Raw genomic sequence first — 18,658 nt, forward strand, 5'->3', positions numbered from 1 at the left:
TCTTTTTTTAACGTTAAAAATTCAAGTCAACTCTTATATTATCTAAAAGACTATGGCGATTAAAGTACTAGTGAAATATGACAACAATATACAGGAAGCTGAAAATTGCATAATTGAGGGGGAAAGGGATTTTCTACTCTGATTTTAAAATTGTTTTGTTTTTTAAACACATATTTAACTCTAATGAACACTTTAAAACAAAACAAAAAAAAGGCACTTCCATGCTTGACAGGTGTGGAGGAATAACCAGCTATAGTGGATCATGGAACACTGGGTGCCCATAATGGAGAAAGGAACAATATGTGGAAGTTTCAATACCATATCCTTATCCACCTCTACCCCTGATATAACGCGGTCCTCGGGAGCTGAAAAATCTCACCGTGTTATAGGTGAGACCGCATTACATCTGGATAGGGAGAGGAACCGCTTCCCACCCCAGCTCACCTCCACTCTGCCTCCTTCCTGAGCATGCCGCTGCTCCGCTTCTCCCTCCTTCCAGGCTTGCCACGCCAATCAGCTGTTTGGCCCGGCAAGCCTGGAAGGGGGGGAGGGGAGGGGAGGAGAGAGAGAGAGCACTCAGGGGAGGAGGCAGAGATGAGCTGGAGCGGTTCCTCCGTGCCCCCCGTTACTTGCTGCGGCCCTCCCCGGGACCCCCCGCCCACCTCCGTTCCACCTCCTCCCACGAGCGCACCACAGCTCCGCTTCTCCCCCCCACTCCCAGGCTTGCCGCACCAATCAGCTGTTTGGTGCGGCAAGCCTGGGAGGGAGGGAGAAGCGGTGCTGAGCGGCGTGTTCATGGCAGGAGGCAGCAGCAGCGGCGGAGCGGAGGGGAGGGGAGCTGGGGCAGGGAGCGGTTCCTCTGTGCCCCCCGCCTTACTTGCTGAAGCCCCCCTGCTCCAGCTCACCTCTGCCTCCTCCCATGAGTGCACGACAGCTCCGCTTCTCCTCCCTCCCTCCCAGGCTTGCCACGCCAATCAGCTGTTTGGCCCGGCAAGCCTGGAAGGGGGGGGGGAGGGGAGGAGAGAGAGAGAGCGCACTCAGGGGAGGAGGCAGAGATGAGCTGGAGCGGTTCCTCCGTGCCCCCCGTTACTTGCTGCGGCCCTCCCCGGGACCCCCCGCCCACCTCCGTTCCACCTCCTCCCACGAGCGCACCACAGCTCCGCTTCTCCCCCCCACTCCCAGGCTTGCCGCACCAATCAGCTGTTTGGTGCGGCAAGCCTGGGAGGGAGGGAGAAGCGGTGCTGAGCGGCGTGTTCATGGCAGGAGGCAGCAGCAGCGGCGGAGCGGAGGGGAGGGGAGCTGGGGCAGGGAGCGGTTCCTCTGTGCCCCCCGCCTTACTTGCTGAAGCCCCCCTGCTCCAGCTCACCTCTGCCTCCTCCCATGAGTGCACGACAGCTCCGCTTCTCCTCCCTCCCTCCCAGGCTTGCCACGCCAATCAGCTGTTTGGCCCGGCAAGCCTGGAAGGGGGGGGGGAGGGGAGGAGAGAGAGAGAGCGCACTCAGGGGAGGAGGCAGAGATGAGCTGGAGCGGTTCCTCCGTGCCCCCCGTTACTTGCTGCGGCCCTCCCCGGGACCCCCCGCCCACCTCCGTTCCACCTCCTCCCACGAGCGCACCACAGCTCCGCTTCTCCCCCCCACTCCCAGGCTTGCCGCACCAATCAGCTGTTTGGTGCGGCAAGCCTGGGAGGGAGAGAGAAGCTGAGCTGAGCGGCGTGTTCATGGCAGGAGGCAGCAGCAGCGGCGGAGCGGAGGGGAGGGGAGCTGGGGCAGGGAGCGGTTCCTCTGTGCCCCCCCCTTACTTGCTGAAGCCCCCCTGCTCCAGCTCACCTCCGCCTCCTCCCATGAATGCACGACAGCTCCGCTTCTCCTCCCTCCCTCCCAGGCTTGCCACGCCAAACAGCTGATTGGCACGGCAAGCCTGGGAGGGAGAGGGAAGAAGCGGAGCTGCCGCGCAATTGTGGGAGGAGGCGGAACGGAGGTGAGCTGGGGAGGGCCACAGCAAGTAACTCGGGCGCAGAGGAACCGCTTGCGGTAACACAAATTTGGCTATAACGAGGTAAAGCAGCCCCATGCCCGGGAGCGCTGCTTTACTGCGTTATATAGGACCGCATTATATCGGGGTAGAGGTGTAATTAAGGGGCCAGAGTTTAAAATAAACACTTCTGAAGAACTCAAGAAGCCCTCCAACCTTGACATTCCTGCTTTTCCAAGGTTTTAAAAACAAGCAGAAACCCACAACTTTCAAGCATTCATTCTACAAGATCAAAAGCTAAGAGGCAAACCCCACTTTTAAACAAACAACTATTCAGGATCACCCTTAAAAAAAAGTTACTTGGAGTTATCACTTGAGAGACTGGATCGTAAATGTTGGTTTTCTTGTAATTTTTTCCCCTCTTCAAGACCATAGCGCTGTACGTTCAAAAGAATATCCAGAGGCAAGAGGAGAGGAACAATTTCAGAAAATAAAGAAGGCTCAGAAGACTTAAGGCAAGGTTATGCTAGGTGTGAATGAGAAATTAGACAATCAAAATTTCAATTTGTGTCTGTTGTGGAGTCTTCTGAAGGAGAGTGTCACTATTTTTCACAAGAGATGCCGGGAAGGTATTATGGTCCACCATTTTTCCTGGAGCCTATACTTTATTCTAATCCTAACAATTAACTTGACTCTGAAGAGCTAGAAGAACTGCTAAACTTGTAAGCAAAATTCAATATACAAAAGAATAGAGTCACAGGCATACAGTCATCATATTTTTAAGCTGGCCTTCTACCATGTCCAGATCTGGACTATAGTTCAACACTCTTTGAAGGGTGACAATTCTTAGTTATCAACTTTAGTCTGTAAAAATCTAATGTAGTTTATGAAAGACAAGGGAAAGCATGTTCTGAGAACTAGGAATTCTGGATTAACTTCGTCCAGACTGGAGCTCAAGGGTGTCAAAAGTGCCATTTCTGTTGTCATTTCCAATCCCTTTGCCCACAAAAAATTTGAAAATAAATCAATTTTCTCAGGGGGAGTGTGGGATAAGATAAGAAAGATTACAATTTTATGTCAGGAAGTTGCAGTCTTACCTAGAAAGGTTTGGTCTTTCCAAAGGGAGGATCATAAAAAAAATTTAGCTAAGGAAGAAACTGTTTTCTAGGAATTTACTGAAAGCTTAGACATTGTGCTCATGACTAATTATCTTAAATTGAGTCAAGACAGTCTGAAGTCATCAACTGAAGTCACAGTACTCACAGACACGTGTTCCAAGTCATAGATTGTCAGATGGTCCCTGCAAGTTTGCCGCTATAATCTGAAGTAGTACTAATCCAGAGAATTGTTAACTCAGCACAGGATTGGGGTGGAAAGAAACTCTGGTCTAAACAGCGACCAAGGGTGCTTACCTACAGAGCTGAAGGCAATTTCAGGACTGATGCATCCTTGGTTTCTCAGGAGTAAGAATATTTACTTTGAATAAATTTGGGAAGAGAGTAACATGAACTTATTTCCTCAATTGAATCTCTGGCAGACAGATTGTGCAACTAATTACTAGAGAGAAAGGTGGAACAAAAGTGCATTCATTTGCTTTCTCTGTGCCTACAGGTTCAACCAAAGGACTCTTGATTCTAAAGCAAAATAAAGAAGTTTGTCAGATGCAAATGCAGGAAAACACATTTTGTCCAAACACATTGTAGACAAGATAAAGATGAAGGAAGCCCATGAGTTTCTTGGTGAACCAGATGAGCAGAAAAACCCATTTATTAGAAAAATATACTAAAATGTCATTCTATCATACAAAAAGAAAAACGGCTATGCACTCAGAGTTTACACGTTTGATTTTCATACTATGCACCTAACCAGAACATACAAACATTAGACTTGGCTACTACATATTTTCAAGCATGTTTTCCTACTGAGTAAAGTCCAATTACGGAAATATTAGTCAATGCAAGAAAAGGCTGAAGGATTTTTAAAAGCAATTACACAGGAAAGACACTATTTCAAAAAAGGCTCAACCCGCACGACAGCAACACTCCAGCACTGCTATAAGATTTAGTTATGAGGATATTTTGGGGCTAAAGAATAGATGCTCTCAATAAAACTGAGAAAGACTATTAAGCTAGATCCTTAATAGAAAGCTGTACACATTTTTCTCTAAAAAAATGCATCTTAAAAGTTCACATTACCACGTAAAGACTAAGATTCAAAATTTAATTAATTTCATCATTAGAATTAGAATCTATGGCAAACTGCATGGCAGTCATCTCACTGAACAGTAGCATAATTTGTAATGCTGATGATGTGACGCCCAGCATCCAAAAGATTCACTTTGTGTGTTACCCACAAAGTAGCAAAGACAATACACCTCTACCCCGATATAACGCGACCCAATATAACATGAATTCGGATATAACGCAGTAAAGCAGCGGCTCCAGGGGGGGCGGGGCTGCTCACTCCGGCGGATCAAAGCAAGTTCGCCATAACACGGTTTCACTTATAACGCAGTAGGATTTTTTGGCTCCTGAGGACATCGTTATATTGGGGTAGAGGTGTAGTTAGTCTTTTTAAAACATCAAAGCTATTACCCTCTCCAGGCTTCCCAGTGCAACCTGTTACTCTCATCTTAGACTGAAACCTCCTGGATGCAAGGACTATCTTCATTGTGTACCTTGCACACCACCGAGCACATTGTTGATGTTCAAACAGAGAGCTGAGAACTTGTTTGCATTTTCAGATAACCCTTTTGAAACAGGAGAGCTCAACAGTATTTGAAAGATGGAAAAAAAGTAAGTATCACAATATACAAACCTCCAGGTAGATATGATTCACTTGCTGTGTCATCTCCATCATCTCCATCTTCATCATCACGGCTCAGCAAATTATTTACAGCAAGATTTACATCAAGATTTGTCCGCTGGAGTTCTCGTATAATGACACTTCTGGACTTTCCTTGTAAAACAACTTGTGCCTATAAAATGCAGAACACTGTTTGTTATTTGTCATTCCCAATTCACCAACCATCACTCAGTGATCTCTCTACAAGAGAAACTTCCTGAAGTAGCGAAAAGTTGGAGCGCTACTGTTGATTTCTCAAAAAGACAAGCATAGTGATGAAAGCCAATGGTCAACAATTTGATTCACCAGTACATGGAAATCAAGTCTCCAAATGAAAAGCAAGATTTTGGGATTTGGGTTTTGTAAGTTCCAAAAAGCCACATGTGATAGTTTGCATATGGTAATTAAGAATGCCAAGAATGCCAAGATGAAGAAGCTAATGAACAAAGATAATACAGCTGAAAGATAACTTGTTATATGGGAGCCAAGACTGCATTTTCATTCCTTTGCCCCACATACTTTCCCCAATACTACAAGATCTTCCAATTTCCTTTATAAAAAAAAAAGCTGACAGATGTTAATGATTATTATTGCTTGATTTCATTCTATATTTCCAGATAAAAAACACATTCAGATGGCGTTAAGGTTGAAAGTACACACAGTAATTTTTAGAGTAAAATACATAATACTCTAAATTACTATGTGTACTTTTAACCTTAATTCCATCTTAATGTAGTTTTTATCTGGGAATATAGAAAAAATGGGAATGTAGTCAGAATGTAGTAATTGACTCATAACCAAGAGTGCTAAACCCAGGACACTCATAACTAAAAAGGGTTAAGGTATGGAAGTTCGCACACGCACACACCCTGCTACCTTCTCTGTTGAATAGATCTGGTACAACACCTTTTGGAAGGGAATATTTAGGATTAATGGGTTTTGGGCCAATATTTTTCATAACCCAAAAGTTCTTCTGTAGAAGAAGGATGGTACATAAAATCTTCTCTTTCAGAGCTCCTCAAGAAAAAAAACCCATTGGTTCAAATGAGAAAAGTCAAGATGCTCTCGGGTAAGAGTGTCACCCTATGCTGTGAGAAGGCTTAGAGGACCACCCGTCCCACTGAGAACAAAGGGAGATAGTGACCACTATGGAGAGGCCAGGTTCTTCATGGAATTCTCTCTGTAGCAGATTATTCTTCAGCAGAGTCTGAAGAAACTCAGTTATGAAGAACAGGAAAAAAATACCATCAACCATAAAAAAGTTTTTCAAATGCAGCCTATATACCCAGATTTCAGTGACTTTTAGCTATTTAGGAAGTCTGCGGAGTCTATTATTCTGTTGTTAAAATCATTATGGAGAACAAAGATGTTGATCTCTAGGTGCTAGATTTCTTAAAGGACACATTTTAAATTTAATTTTGAACTACTTAATGGATTTACTCGTAAATTCTCAAAAAATTAATTTTATACTCAAAGAGTAAGGGGAGAATATACTGTATTTTTCTATACATAAAGATGTTTAATCCCTGCTGTAAATGAAAATCTCAACTCAATCTTAACTATGGAGCTGCAACTGGTTCCATAATGTTGTTAATCCCTTCCTTTCTGCCAACAGTGGCTCTCTCCCACCTCTGTTTCATTCAAACACATGGGCTGCTATGCCCTCCTATACAGACTTTTAAAGATTGAATTCTCAACCTGCTGCTTGCTTTCTCTTTTTTTTTAAATAAAGTCTACCCTCCTTTGCTTATGCATCTATTCCTTTTTCTTTGTTGAACCAGGTCTTGTAAAACTCCCTCAATCACTAATGACAAACAAACTTTCCTAGGAAGTATCCTCAGCTTCTCCAGCATTTAAGCTTTTATTAAAAAAAAAAATTCTAATGCAAAGAAAGCTTTCCAAACGTGAAATGAAGTAAGTGGATGAAATGCTGTCTTCTTGAGTCTGCAGGTAGCAGTAAAAAATTTACAAGAATCAGGTCAATTTCAATCTGTTGCCTACTACTTTGATCCTTGAGGAAAGCAAAGAGCATGCCCAGGACAGCCTGTGATGACTATGGGAGTCTAATGACCCATTGTCAGTACAGAGTCTTACTACTTACCCAACTGCTCTTAGAATTCCAGTTGGTAAGAATGCCACAAACTGACTTTCTTTCATCTGTATTGGACACTCAGGGCTTGCCTATACTTACGTACTGGTTCGACGGCAGGCAATCGAACTTCTGGGTTTGATTTATCGCGTCTTGTCTGGACGCGATAAATCGAACCCAGAAGTGCTCCCCGTCAACTCCGGTAATCCTGCTCGGCGTGAGGAGTACACGGAGTTGACGGGGGAGCCTGCCTGCCGCGTCTGGACCTCGGTAAGTGCGAACTAAGGTACATTGACTTCAACTACGTTATTCACGTCGCTGAAGTTGCGTACCTTAGTTCGAATTGGGGGGTTAGTGTAGACCAGGCCTAAGAGTGTTACACTTTCTAATGTGGACATGAGCACAGTTACGCAGGGCTTTGTGATCCGTGGATTGTGACCGAAGTGTTTCTACTGGACAAATAAAGCAATCCAAACCAACTCCATCTCCTTTACCCTCCTTAACAGAGACTCGTTTGCCTCTACTGTCAATAACCTTGACATCCGTTCTTGAACATGAACTTTTTTCCTGCAACATCCCCTGTATCTGCAGATTACCAACTTTACAACATTGTGTATGTATGCCATGCCTCATCTCCGCCTCTAAGTTCTGGTCCTTGCCTTCAGCTCCCTCAACGTGCAGGCTCTCATATCTAAAGTCACCACCTCCCCATATCTACCAGTCTCATCAGTCATTCCCATTATGGGGAAAGTGTGTCCTTAAATATCAACTTGATAAATCTAAAATAAAAAAATTCAGCTAGACAAGGTCAGGTTTTTCAGATAGAAGAGGAAATTAAAAGGCAAAGAGAACACACAATACCAAATAGTATCCCACCAATTATCAATCTATAAGCAGGTTCCGAAGGTTTATCAACAGAGGCAAAGTTCTGCCAGCTCACCTACCTGTGAAATGAGTTCCTCTGGAATTACTGATGCTGGAATCACTGGCTGTGGCTGACTACCCAACAGTCCAGATCCTCTATCACGTCCAGTGCGAATAACTCTGGTTTGCCTTCGGGAATCCCGAGCTCCAGCTGATGATCTACCAGAGGATCCTCCTCCACTTCCACCAACCCCTGAACTCCAGCGGCTTCTAAGGGATTTACATTTTTATTATTATTTTAAACAGTTCTGTACATTTTCTGAGCTATTTTAAAAGTGTAAAATATATTGGATTTTATTCACTGGAATCTTCACATCAGACACCTTATGGGATACATTTCATTTCTATCAGGTTGAGAAAAGTACAACTGAGGCTGAGCCATGTCACCGCCACATAAAAGAGAGAAGAGCTTGTCAGCTTGAATTCTCAGTTGATTTCTCCAGAGGAGTGATCTCTAACACTAATAAAGCATAAACAATGTAAACAGCAGTAAAACTAGCCAATTCAGAATAACTGAAAGTGTAAGCTTGGGCTGTACAGAAGAAATTGTAAGAACCAGAATTTTGGGGTAATAAATTTTATTGTTCATGACTCTACACCAGTCATGAATCTTGGGAGTTTCTAAAAGCAACAGTAATATCAACAAGAAAGTATTACTCCTAATGCATAGCATCGTTCTGAGAAGTGCACATCAGAGGAGGTTGCCACATTCAGCCAACAGAGCTTCAGAGATGGTCACGACACGCAGCTGGCTGTCTTACAAATATCTAACAGCTCTTCTGACCTGTCCATCTAGAAGAGGTCACTACTCAAGAGAAATGTGCCTTGAAGCATTCAGTCATTTCCCTGATGCTAAGGCTTGTCTACACTACGGAGGTAAGTCGACCTAAGTTATGCAACTTTTTATTTTTTTGGAGCACGATTTCCCCAGGAGTAGTATATGTCACTTCACAAGGATGAGTAAACATTCTCATTTTACTAGGGCCCTACCAAATTCACGGTCCATTTTGGTCAATTTTATGGTCATAGGATTTTAAAAATCATCAATTTCATGATTTCAGCTATTTTAATTTGAAATTTCAGGGTGTCGAATTGTAGGGTTCCTGACCCAAAAAGGAGTTTTTGGGGGGGCTGCAAGGTTATCGTGGGGTGGAGGGTGTTGTGATATTGCTACCCTTACTTCTGCGCTGCTGCTGGCGGCAGTGCTGCCTTCAGAGTTGGGCAGTTGGAGAGCATGCCAGGATCCCAGCTCTGAAGGCAGAGCCGCCGTCAGCAGCAGCGCAGAAGTAAGGATGGTATGATATGGTATTGCCACACTTACTTCTGCACTGCTGCCTGCGGGTCGCTGCCTTCAGAACTGGGTGCCTGGCCAACAGCCACCGCTCTCCAGCCCACCAGCTCTGGATGCAGTACAGAAGTAAGGGTGGCAATACTGCAATCCCCCTAAAATAACCTTGCAATCCCCCTGCAACTCCCTTTTGGGTCAGGACCCCCAATTTGAGAAACATTGGGCTCGCCTGTAAAATCTGTATAGTACAGGGTAAAAGCACACAAGACCAGATTTCACAGTCCATGACATGTTTTTCATAGCCTTGAATTTGGTAGGGCCGTACATTTTATAGATAGGGTAATTGAGATTAACAGAAGTGACTTGTTCAATATGTTAGTGCCAAAAAAGGAACAAAAAAACAGATCTCCCAATTTCTAGATCCATCCTCAATTCACTCTATCACAGCTACCTTTTAAAAGTTTAAAGCAGCCACAGAATTCCTTCAGAAGGATCTGTGGTGTATTAAACCTAGGTAACTCGCAGCATGCTCAGACTCAAAGTCTCTCTAGTTTATCAATAGATAAGACCAGGCTTTGGAGAATAAATCAGCCATCTATTCCTTCAGAAAGAGAGCTTTTCTGACCAATGTAGATGCTGTCATATTGCACACTGAGGCTTAAGGATATGAGATATAGCATCACTGACAGTTTAATCAATAGTATGAACAGAACTACTTAGAAGGGACCAGCCTCATCTTTAACATAGTTTCAAGAGAAAATACAGAAGACCAAACTTCTGATTGATAAAAAGAAATATATATATGCTGTCTGAAGTAGCAACTGCTAGAACTGCTAGGAAAGCAGTTCAGACTGGACTGGATGTCTAAACTACAATTTTGTAGCCCCATAGCATGAGCCCGAATCAGCTGACACAGTCAGCCGTGGGAGTTATATTGAGTGTAGACATATCTATATCTTGTTTTTCACCTTCATTTGTGCAGTCCTATACTCCAGGATATAAGGAATTACTCTGAATTATAATGGTCATATATTATCTACATAGTTCAAATAGTCAAGTTGTTTCTATCAATGCATTAAGACCAAAGTTCTCAAATTGTACACAGTGGACTGCTGATGTTCTAAAGCTGGTCTGTCACAATAAAGAAAAAGTTCATAATTGAAACATCATCCCAGAAAATAGGAAGCCTGTGAACAAGGCTCTGTTGGGTATTCCTTTGGCGCAAGCATCAACCATTAATTTCTTGATGGCAGCAAAATTGGAGAGACAAAACACAAGTGAACAGAAGCAACCATGCAATAACTTGGCCAAATAAGAACAGAGGCTTTGAAGCAGCAAGGAGAGATTTGATAGTAATATGTATAAAGTAGTACATTCCAGGAGATAAAAAACAGAGAGGGTGCAATATTTGGGAGGAAAGGGAACTGGACGTAAGTTAGTATTGAATTAGATGAAGTTTATCGTCACCTAATTTCTAGAGGTCCTGTCAATATTGCACTTTCCCCTAGCTAGGAAACCATTTTCTGCAAACACAATTATTCTGGCTAATGTGGGCTGGTTATAACTTTAACTCCAGTTTAAGCAGATATGGGAGGTGGATCATGAGAGGATTTCTAGTTTAAGTATTCAATAATTGGAAAAGGTGGAGAACCAATGTAGTATGGTAAATAATCTCTTTCACTACAGCACTTAACATTTTCTTTTGTTGTGCTGTCTTGGCATCCTTCAAATTATCCACTTTTGAATTGTTCCAGAGAAGGTCTGAAGCTCCTTAGGGTTGTTGTCCTGTTCATACAGCATCAAGCACACTGACTATGCTCAACTGAGAATATAATATAAAAATTCAATATAGTGCTCTCTAGATCCCAGCTAGAAGCTGCATGCCTTAAACTACGGAAGAATTGTTCCAACACCAAGTTTCTACACATTTACAGACCCAGACATTTTTTAGCTTGCCTTAAAAATAAAATTGGGACAAAAGGCTCAGACTCTCTACCTGTGTTTCCTGTAAGCTGCGTGCTTGGGCAGCCACGCAGGAGAGATTTAAGTGCCACCCAGCTGATTAGCTGAGTGTGCACAGCCGGCAGCATGTGTTTGGGTGCTGCCCCCACCCCCACGTTGCTCCATCCTGCAACTGCTACTGGGACCCTCTTGCTGGCTGCACAGAGTGGGGGTTGGGGGAGGGTGCTGATGTCAGGGTGTCCTTCTCCCCTCACCCCTGTACCCCATCTCCACAGAGAAGAGCAGAGAGGACACAGCCTGGCTCAGGAGGGCTCGGAGCTGCTGCTGCTGAGGTGAGTGGCTGAGTGCCTTTCTTAAAGAGACAGTGCACTGTTTCTGAGAATTTCGCACCAGCCAACTCACAATCGGTCTCTCTCTCTCACACATACACACACACACTCTTCTCTCCCCCCTCTCCCCCCCATGTACCCCATCTCCACAAAGCAGAGGAGGGGAGACAACAGGGCTCAGGACAGAGCAGGAGAGCTTTCAGTGAGTTTCTTAAAGAGACAGTGCACGGCTTTCCCCAGCAGCCAGCGCGCACACACACAGTCTCTTTCACACTCATCTCTGAACACATATTTGTATTAATTGTTGTTACTTCTTGGTACTTCCTGCAATGCACATATATTCTCTGTAATTTTATTCTTTCAAAGTGTGTTATTTTAGTGTTTTGACTGGTCTGTGCATTTCATAATTTTCATTTCTCTTACACTTACATTTAATTCTTTGAGTAGTGAGTTCTAAAATGCCTAAGCTGTCCTGGCTGGAGTAATTATCCCCATGGTAACTTTTTAAAAATATTATATCTAGGTGTTTTGTTTCTACTGGTGGCGCACATAGGCATACATCTTGGTGGACATATTTAATCCACACAGATGGAAAAAATTAGAGGGAACATTGCTGTCTACATAGATTTTATAGAGTTGCATTTCTTTCATTTTAATCATACAAAGCACTAGCTAAAGTTAGTTTATTCTTTGACATAAGTAAGGGACAAATTCCACTTTGGACAAAAACCATTGCCTCTCTGTTCAACCATACTGCAAAATTTCCCACATATTCAGGGACTGTGTTTACAGAATTTCATAATATCCACTGAAATATACACTAACAAAATGTGGCAGTGTTCAAAAGGTCTTTAAAAAGTCACAGAATGCAAAATCTATTATTAAATAATGAAGACTAATTTACATGGATATATACACATTTGACTTCAATGGAACACCATCAATTTGAAATAATTAAAATTTATGTAGTATTCCTTCAAATTCCAGTCTCAATTTTTGTGGTTTTGCAATCAACACTTTCCTTTTTATTAACTCTTATTATTATTATTATTAAAGGAGTTTGTTTCCTCTTACTGTGTGAAAGGCCTACACAAACATGGGAAACCAACTAAGTTACACAGAAGGGCAAATAATAAAACTGACTACAAACAGAATGTTGCCAAATGCACAAAATAAACCACAATTTTTCCCCTCTGTAATCCCTTTCATTTAAAAAAATTAAGTATTACTTTAATACTAGTAGTCTAAAGATTTCCAGCAGAAGTGTGGTGTTTAAATAGACAGTGTCCCTCTAAAGATTAATAATGACCCAAAATTCAAACACTAACACTTTTTAAAGGACAACACAACCAACAATATGAGTTTAGTTTTGGTTGTTTGTATTCTGAATTGGTTTAATCCTGAATACAGGATATCTTCAAAATCTTAGGTTCTGAGTGATCAGTTGTGATTTAATAAATAGGGTTTTTTAGTTGTGCCCTAGCTAAACAATTGCTGCATTTAAACCTTTCATACAAATTGTATACAATTTATATATGTGTATACACACATACCCAAATATGGTACAAAAAGATTGCAGCCTCAATCCTATCAAAACTTACCCAAGGGTGTTGCCTGCCAGTCTGCCCAGAGTTTCAGAACCAGACAGAAACCATGGGGAGTCACTAGTCCTGCCTGGCCTGGATGTCCTTCCTGCCCCTGAGCCACTGCTCAACTTTGAGCTGAAAGTAAAAGATGGTAAATCAGTCACAAAACAATCCCAAATGGGTTAAGAACAAAACCTGGAATCCCAGGTCTAAAGTCTCAGGGACTTAGTCTGGTAACATACCAGCTTAAGCAACACCCTTGGGGAATACTCCAAACTAATCTAACTGCAAAATAGTAAGGTGTATACTGAGATATGGAAAGCATGCCTAATAGATATTCATGTCGGCAATCCATTGTTTTGTACTTACAAAAAAAGTCTTTTCAATAGAATAACTGCAAACACATATAATTCTAATTACTTTGAAATGAGGTAGCCTCTGAACTTCATGTTTAATTTAATATGTATAGATTGCAATCGTCACTGTTATTTCTGTAAACCAGAGGCAACAACTTGCTATTTTAGAATTTAAAAGATTGTTGTAAGCCCAGATTTGAGTTATTTTGATAGCAGTCCTATCAAGATCACTTACCTGGACTAAAGTTAATCAAAGTCCTTCCAGTCGGGACCATTATCAGAATAGGTTCAATATGGGGTGTAAATACTTAAGTCTGTTCCTTTCAGAAAGTTATCTTTTTTATTATGTTAAAGAGATTCTGTAGGAATTTTATCATCATTTTGGTACTAGGTATGGCATTTCTTTCAACACAAAAATATAACTATCAAGCTAGAACTGAGCTGTTCACATAATCACAACCATTGTAGCATATCTAAAGACTTCCTACATGGTACTAGCATTAATTTTAAATTTTGAGGATAGATTTCAAAGACAACTATATAAGAAAATTCAGATTTATCCATTTCAAATATCTGCTGAGTACAAAAAAAAAAAATATTTCTTACCCATCATTGTTGTCAGGTTTACCCAATTCCAGTCTGTCTGGCTGAACTGAAAAGCCAATCCTGCAGACTCTACCGTCCTATTTTTAAAATAAGAAAAACAAGTGTCCAAAATTGAAATGTAAGGCAGAATTAGAGCAAAATCAAGTCTTCAGTTGCTGATTAATTTGATGTTAAAAAGGATTATGTTTAACCGTATGGCTTCAAATTTGTTATGAGAACAGATTTGAGCAATTTACCTCAAGAAGAAATGCAGCATGATTTGGTCCCACCACACATTGTTTAATAGTAGCCTGTTCCAATACATTCAAAGGGGGGTGGCTGAAAATAAAAAGGGAGCATGTATAACATTTTTAAACTTTTGAACTCCGAACAAAAATTGTAAAAAGTGGTATATGGAAGAAGCAATGATGGTTACTGATATAAAACATTTAAAATGACTTAAAATGTACACTAGTTGAAGCAAATAGGATATATTTTCTATCATTAAGCATAGAAAAGGCAAAACAAACCCTTAAAAGGTGATAAAGCAATATTGTATATTTTATTTCAGTCAGCAATAAAAAGTGGTGCCTATATTCCAAATTAAATTAATTGTAGGAGATGGGTGCTTACTAATAGATAATAATCAACAGCTAGAACTTCCTACTCATACATAAAAGTTACCTTTTTCAGAAATATATCAAAAAAGTAAATGTTAGTAGTAGAAATGTATATCTACAATGTAAACTTTTGTTTGTCAGTCAGAAAAACTGTTTTGCTGAATGCTTTTACAGTAATGGCTAATATATCTTACCTATTTAAATTGTATTTATTCAGCTTCTCTGAAACTTCCCTTAACCTGCAACAACAACAACAAAAAAAGAGTGCATGCTATATGAAAAATATCCTGTATTATATGCAAAGTTCACTTAAGCAGCATATTTTTTTTGTGACATGATTTATTCTGCTCAACCTCTTACCGTTGTGTGGCTTCTCCAACATACTACACAACTTGAAATCACCACAGCAGCATAACTACTTGAAGACACAGACCGCCACTTAATAATCAAATTACATTTCAGAACACAAGTCATCAGACAAATTGTGCAATTCAGTGTCGGACACTGCATCAGTAGGCAACAAAGTTATATTATACCAACTACTCACTACTACGTAGTGATGAAACCCAGTACAAACACTACAGGATGTCAGGACACTGCACTACAATTTTGTGGGGGCCAGCCTCAATTCAACAAACTACTTTAGGATTTTATGATGCCACCCATTACCATAGAATCCAAGTACAGTATCTTTTTGCTCACATTTCTCACTCATTTTTGGTTGTTGGAAAGAAAAGGGCATTCATTACTCCTGTCTTGTCACCATACCCTTCCTAGCTAATAGATATGAAGTAACGCAGGCAAACAATGATTAACGCTGCGATTTAGTCACAGAATAAGTGATTTCCAAAGACCTCTGTGACTTCAGCCAGCGCTGCCACCCACCACTCCCAGCTGCCGGGGGGGGGGGGGGGGAGGAGGGGCGGGGCGCACCTCCCCACCGCTTCTGGGCAGCAGGGGGCGGTGACTACCACTGCTCCCAGCCGCCAGTGGAGGGGGACAATGGAGCTCCCAGGCCCTACGGGTGGTGAGGATCCCCTGGAGCCCGCACCCAGCTGCCCAGACTCCCCATTTTGTATGGATATTTTCAGTAAAAGTCAGGGACAGGTTGTGGGCTTCCCTGACTTTTCCGAAAAATATCCATGACAAAATCTTAGCCTTAACAATGATCAAACATCAGGCGGAACAAGTAACTATCTAAGATTAAACTGTTTCCAACCCCATTTAGCAAAAGGGAAAGATGCCATTTTCCAGGGCATTTAAGGGTGTGAGATCTTAGAAGATTTAAAACAAACACATGATTCTCAAATAAAAGAAAGTGAGGGGCGGGAAAAAAGCTCAAATACAAAAAAAGTGTCAAAGAGATAAACTATAAATGCAACTTGATGTAGGGGAAAATAAGTAGACAATTCAGAGAAATCAGAAATATTTATTATTCAATAGTGCCTAAGATATGGACCCAGCTCCAAACAGCTTAAAGTCTAACATCTACACAAATATCTCTGAGACTAGGTCTACACTACGGGGGGGGGGGGGGGGGTGCGACCTAAGATACGCAACTTCAGCTATGCGAATAGCTGTTCAAGTTGCAATCCATGAATGGGCTGAGGTATAAATCAGAACTCTATACTCCCACAGCGCTCACTGACATGCCCACTTCTGTCAGAAGGATTAGCACAAAGATCAAGGGTACAATATGACCTTTATGTAATTAAACATGTAACTATTATAGGAGAGCTAGTATAGTTAAGTTTGCCTAAAATTTTCATTATAAGACCTTATTTTCATAGGGTCTTATAATGAGAGCTTATAACTCTCCCAAACTTAAAATGTTCAAGTTGCAATTCTCCATGCCAGGTGTTTGTCTTTTTAAAAAAAGTTTCATTTGTATTTAATTTTTTAAAGTTGCAACTAGAACTGTTCAGATGTTTCCAAGCATCAACAAGATTAGGAAAAAATATTTTTAGCCCATGTTACAATAATTCTTGCCACTTTTATTGAGAAGCTCTAGCACACGCATGCTTTGGAGACAATGGGGAGGGGGGACAATGCCTCTCACACACTCTGGTGTGAGAGGTACCTTATATAAATCGATGGTGTGCCCTCATCTCAAATATTGCATACAGATGTGGTCTCCTCATCTCAAAAAAGATATAATGGTACTAGAAAAGGTTCAGAAAAGGGCAACTAAAATGATTAAGGGTTTGGAACGGGTCCCATATGAGGAGAGATTAAAGAGATTAGGACTCTTCAGCTTGGAAAAGAGGAGACTAAGGGGGGATATGATAGAGGTATATAAAATCATGAGTGATGTGGAGAAAGTGGATAAGGAAAAGTTATTTACTTATTCCCATAATACAAGAACTAGGGGTCATCAAATGAAATTAATAGGCAGCAGGTTTAAAACAAATAAAAGGAAGTTCTTCTTCATGCAGTACACAGTCAACTTGTGGAACTCCTTACCTGAGGAGGTTGTGAAGGCTAGGACGATAACAGAGTTTAAAAGAGAACTGGATAAATTCATGGTGGTTAAGTCCATTAATGGCTATTAGCCAGGACGGGTAAGGAATGGTGTCCCTAGCCTCTGTCTGTCAGAGGATGGAGATGGATGGCAGGAGAGAGATCACTTGATCATTGCCTGTTAGGTTCACTCCCTCTGGGGCACCTGGCATTGGCCACTGTCGGTAGTCAGGATACTGGGCTAGATGGACCTTTGGTCTGACCTGGTACTGCCTTTCTTATGTTCTTATGAGTGATGTGCCTTTTGCGACCCCTATGAAATTTCACTCAAATTTGGCCAAGTTATGAACCTTCAACAAATGACAATTCACACATCCTCAATAGAGACTTGTTAAAGTTTGACAGTGGTATACAATCACCAACCCCCTGAGCAGGATGGTGATGGTAAGATTAGCGGGACTATAAAAATAGAAAACTCAATAATAATTGGGGATTTCAACTATCCCCATAGTGACATATCACCTCAGGACAGGATGCAGAAATAAAATTTCTTGACACCACAAATGACTGCTTTTTGGAGCAGCTTGTCCTGGAACCCACAAGAGGAGAGGCAATTCTTGAGCACAGGATCTGGTACAAGAGGTGAATATAGCTTAACTGCTTGGTAAGAGCAACCATAATATAATTAAATTTAACATACTTGGGGGGGGGGGGTGAAGGATGACACCCTAGAACCTGGAATTGAATCAATTTTTACCAAGTCTCAATATTCCTCCGAGGTCAGTAAAGAGCAGATACCCACCAGCAAAGTATGTGCCTCCATCCCCCTCTAGTAGCAGGTCCACATGACCTCTATCACTACCACTTACCCCATATGACCAAGAAGAGACAGAGGACTGTACTGGGGATCTTAAGATCCCAAACCTGCTGATGACATAGGATCACTATTGTTCCATATGATGGTGGGTTGTTGTTTTTTAAATGTTTACATATAAAAAAAGCTAGAAAGTTATATTAAAAAAACCTAACATTAAAAGAATGTTAAGATTGCTAAGTCAATTGTTTGAAAGTTAGGAAACCCCCAAATTAAGGTTGCCTGTGTAACCTTAATTCAATCTCTTTGTGCATAGGCATTATGATGTATAGTCTTTAAGCATATGATCACATACTAATTTTCCCCAGGACCCCTGCCTCGTTCAGTGCACAGTATGGACAACACTTTGGGAATTAATCAGAGTTGTGTAGTGAATGACACTGTTTCTGTAGGACCTCTGCCTTACTTGTTGCAGAAGTTTGAAGGTGGGTAGTGAATGAGGCAAGAAACTGCAGGAGGAAATAGGACTGCCTCACTGTTAAGGAATTTGAACAGCACACTGGAGAACTGGATTCTAACCCTGCCCCTGCTACAGAGTTCCTATGTGACTCTCGCCAAGTCACTCACACTTAAACCAAACTTTTCATGGGAGATCACTAATTGTGTGCTCCTCATTTTCTAGGAACCCAACATGAGACACCTGGGGGCCGATTTGCAGAAGTGCTGAGCACTCACAGTTGCAACTTAGGTCAATGGGAGCTGTGCTTTGAACATATAAAATACTAAGTACTCTGAAAAAAATCAGGTCCTAGGCTTCTCAAATTGGGAAC

At 41.7% G+C, this 18,658-nt stretch overlaps 1 protein-coding gene across 22 annotated transcripts in view; it reads right to left on the minus strand.

Annotated features, from left to right (window-relative positions):
• UBR5 (ubiquitin protein ligase E3 component n-recognin 5) overlaps positions 1–18,658 on the minus strand; it is a 137,716-nt gene that overhangs the window by 101,685 nt on the left and 17,373 nt on the right. For 19 of the 22 annotated variants that reach the window (XM_065582226.1, XM_065582227.1, XM_065582225.1 and 16 more), the window contains exons 2-7: positions 14,749–14,793; positions 14,192–14,273; positions 13,956–14,032; positions 13,009–13,128; positions 7,849–8,038; positions 4,789–4,948 (exon numbers count right to left, since the gene is read on the minus strand). In XM_065582226.1, the coding sequence (XP_065438298.1) occupies positions 4,789–4,948; positions 7,849–8,038; positions 13,009–13,128; positions 13,956–14,032; positions 14,192–14,273; positions 14,749–14,793 (674 nt within the window). The remainder of the gene's footprint in view (positions 1–4,788; positions 4,949–7,848; positions 8,039–13,008; positions 13,129–13,955; positions 14,033–14,191; positions 14,274–14,748; positions 14,794–18,658) is intronic. The other 3 variants (XM_065582233.1, XM_065582222.1, XM_065582235.1) reach the window with 2 other exon arrangements.

Source organism: Chrysemys picta, chromosome 2 (assembly GCF_011386835.1).
Source record: "Chrysemys picta bellii isolate R12L10 chromosome 2, ASM1138683v2, whole genome shotgun sequence".
Classification (NCBI taxonomy): Eukaryota; Metazoa; Chordata; order Testudines; family Emydidae; genus Chrysemys; species Chrysemys picta.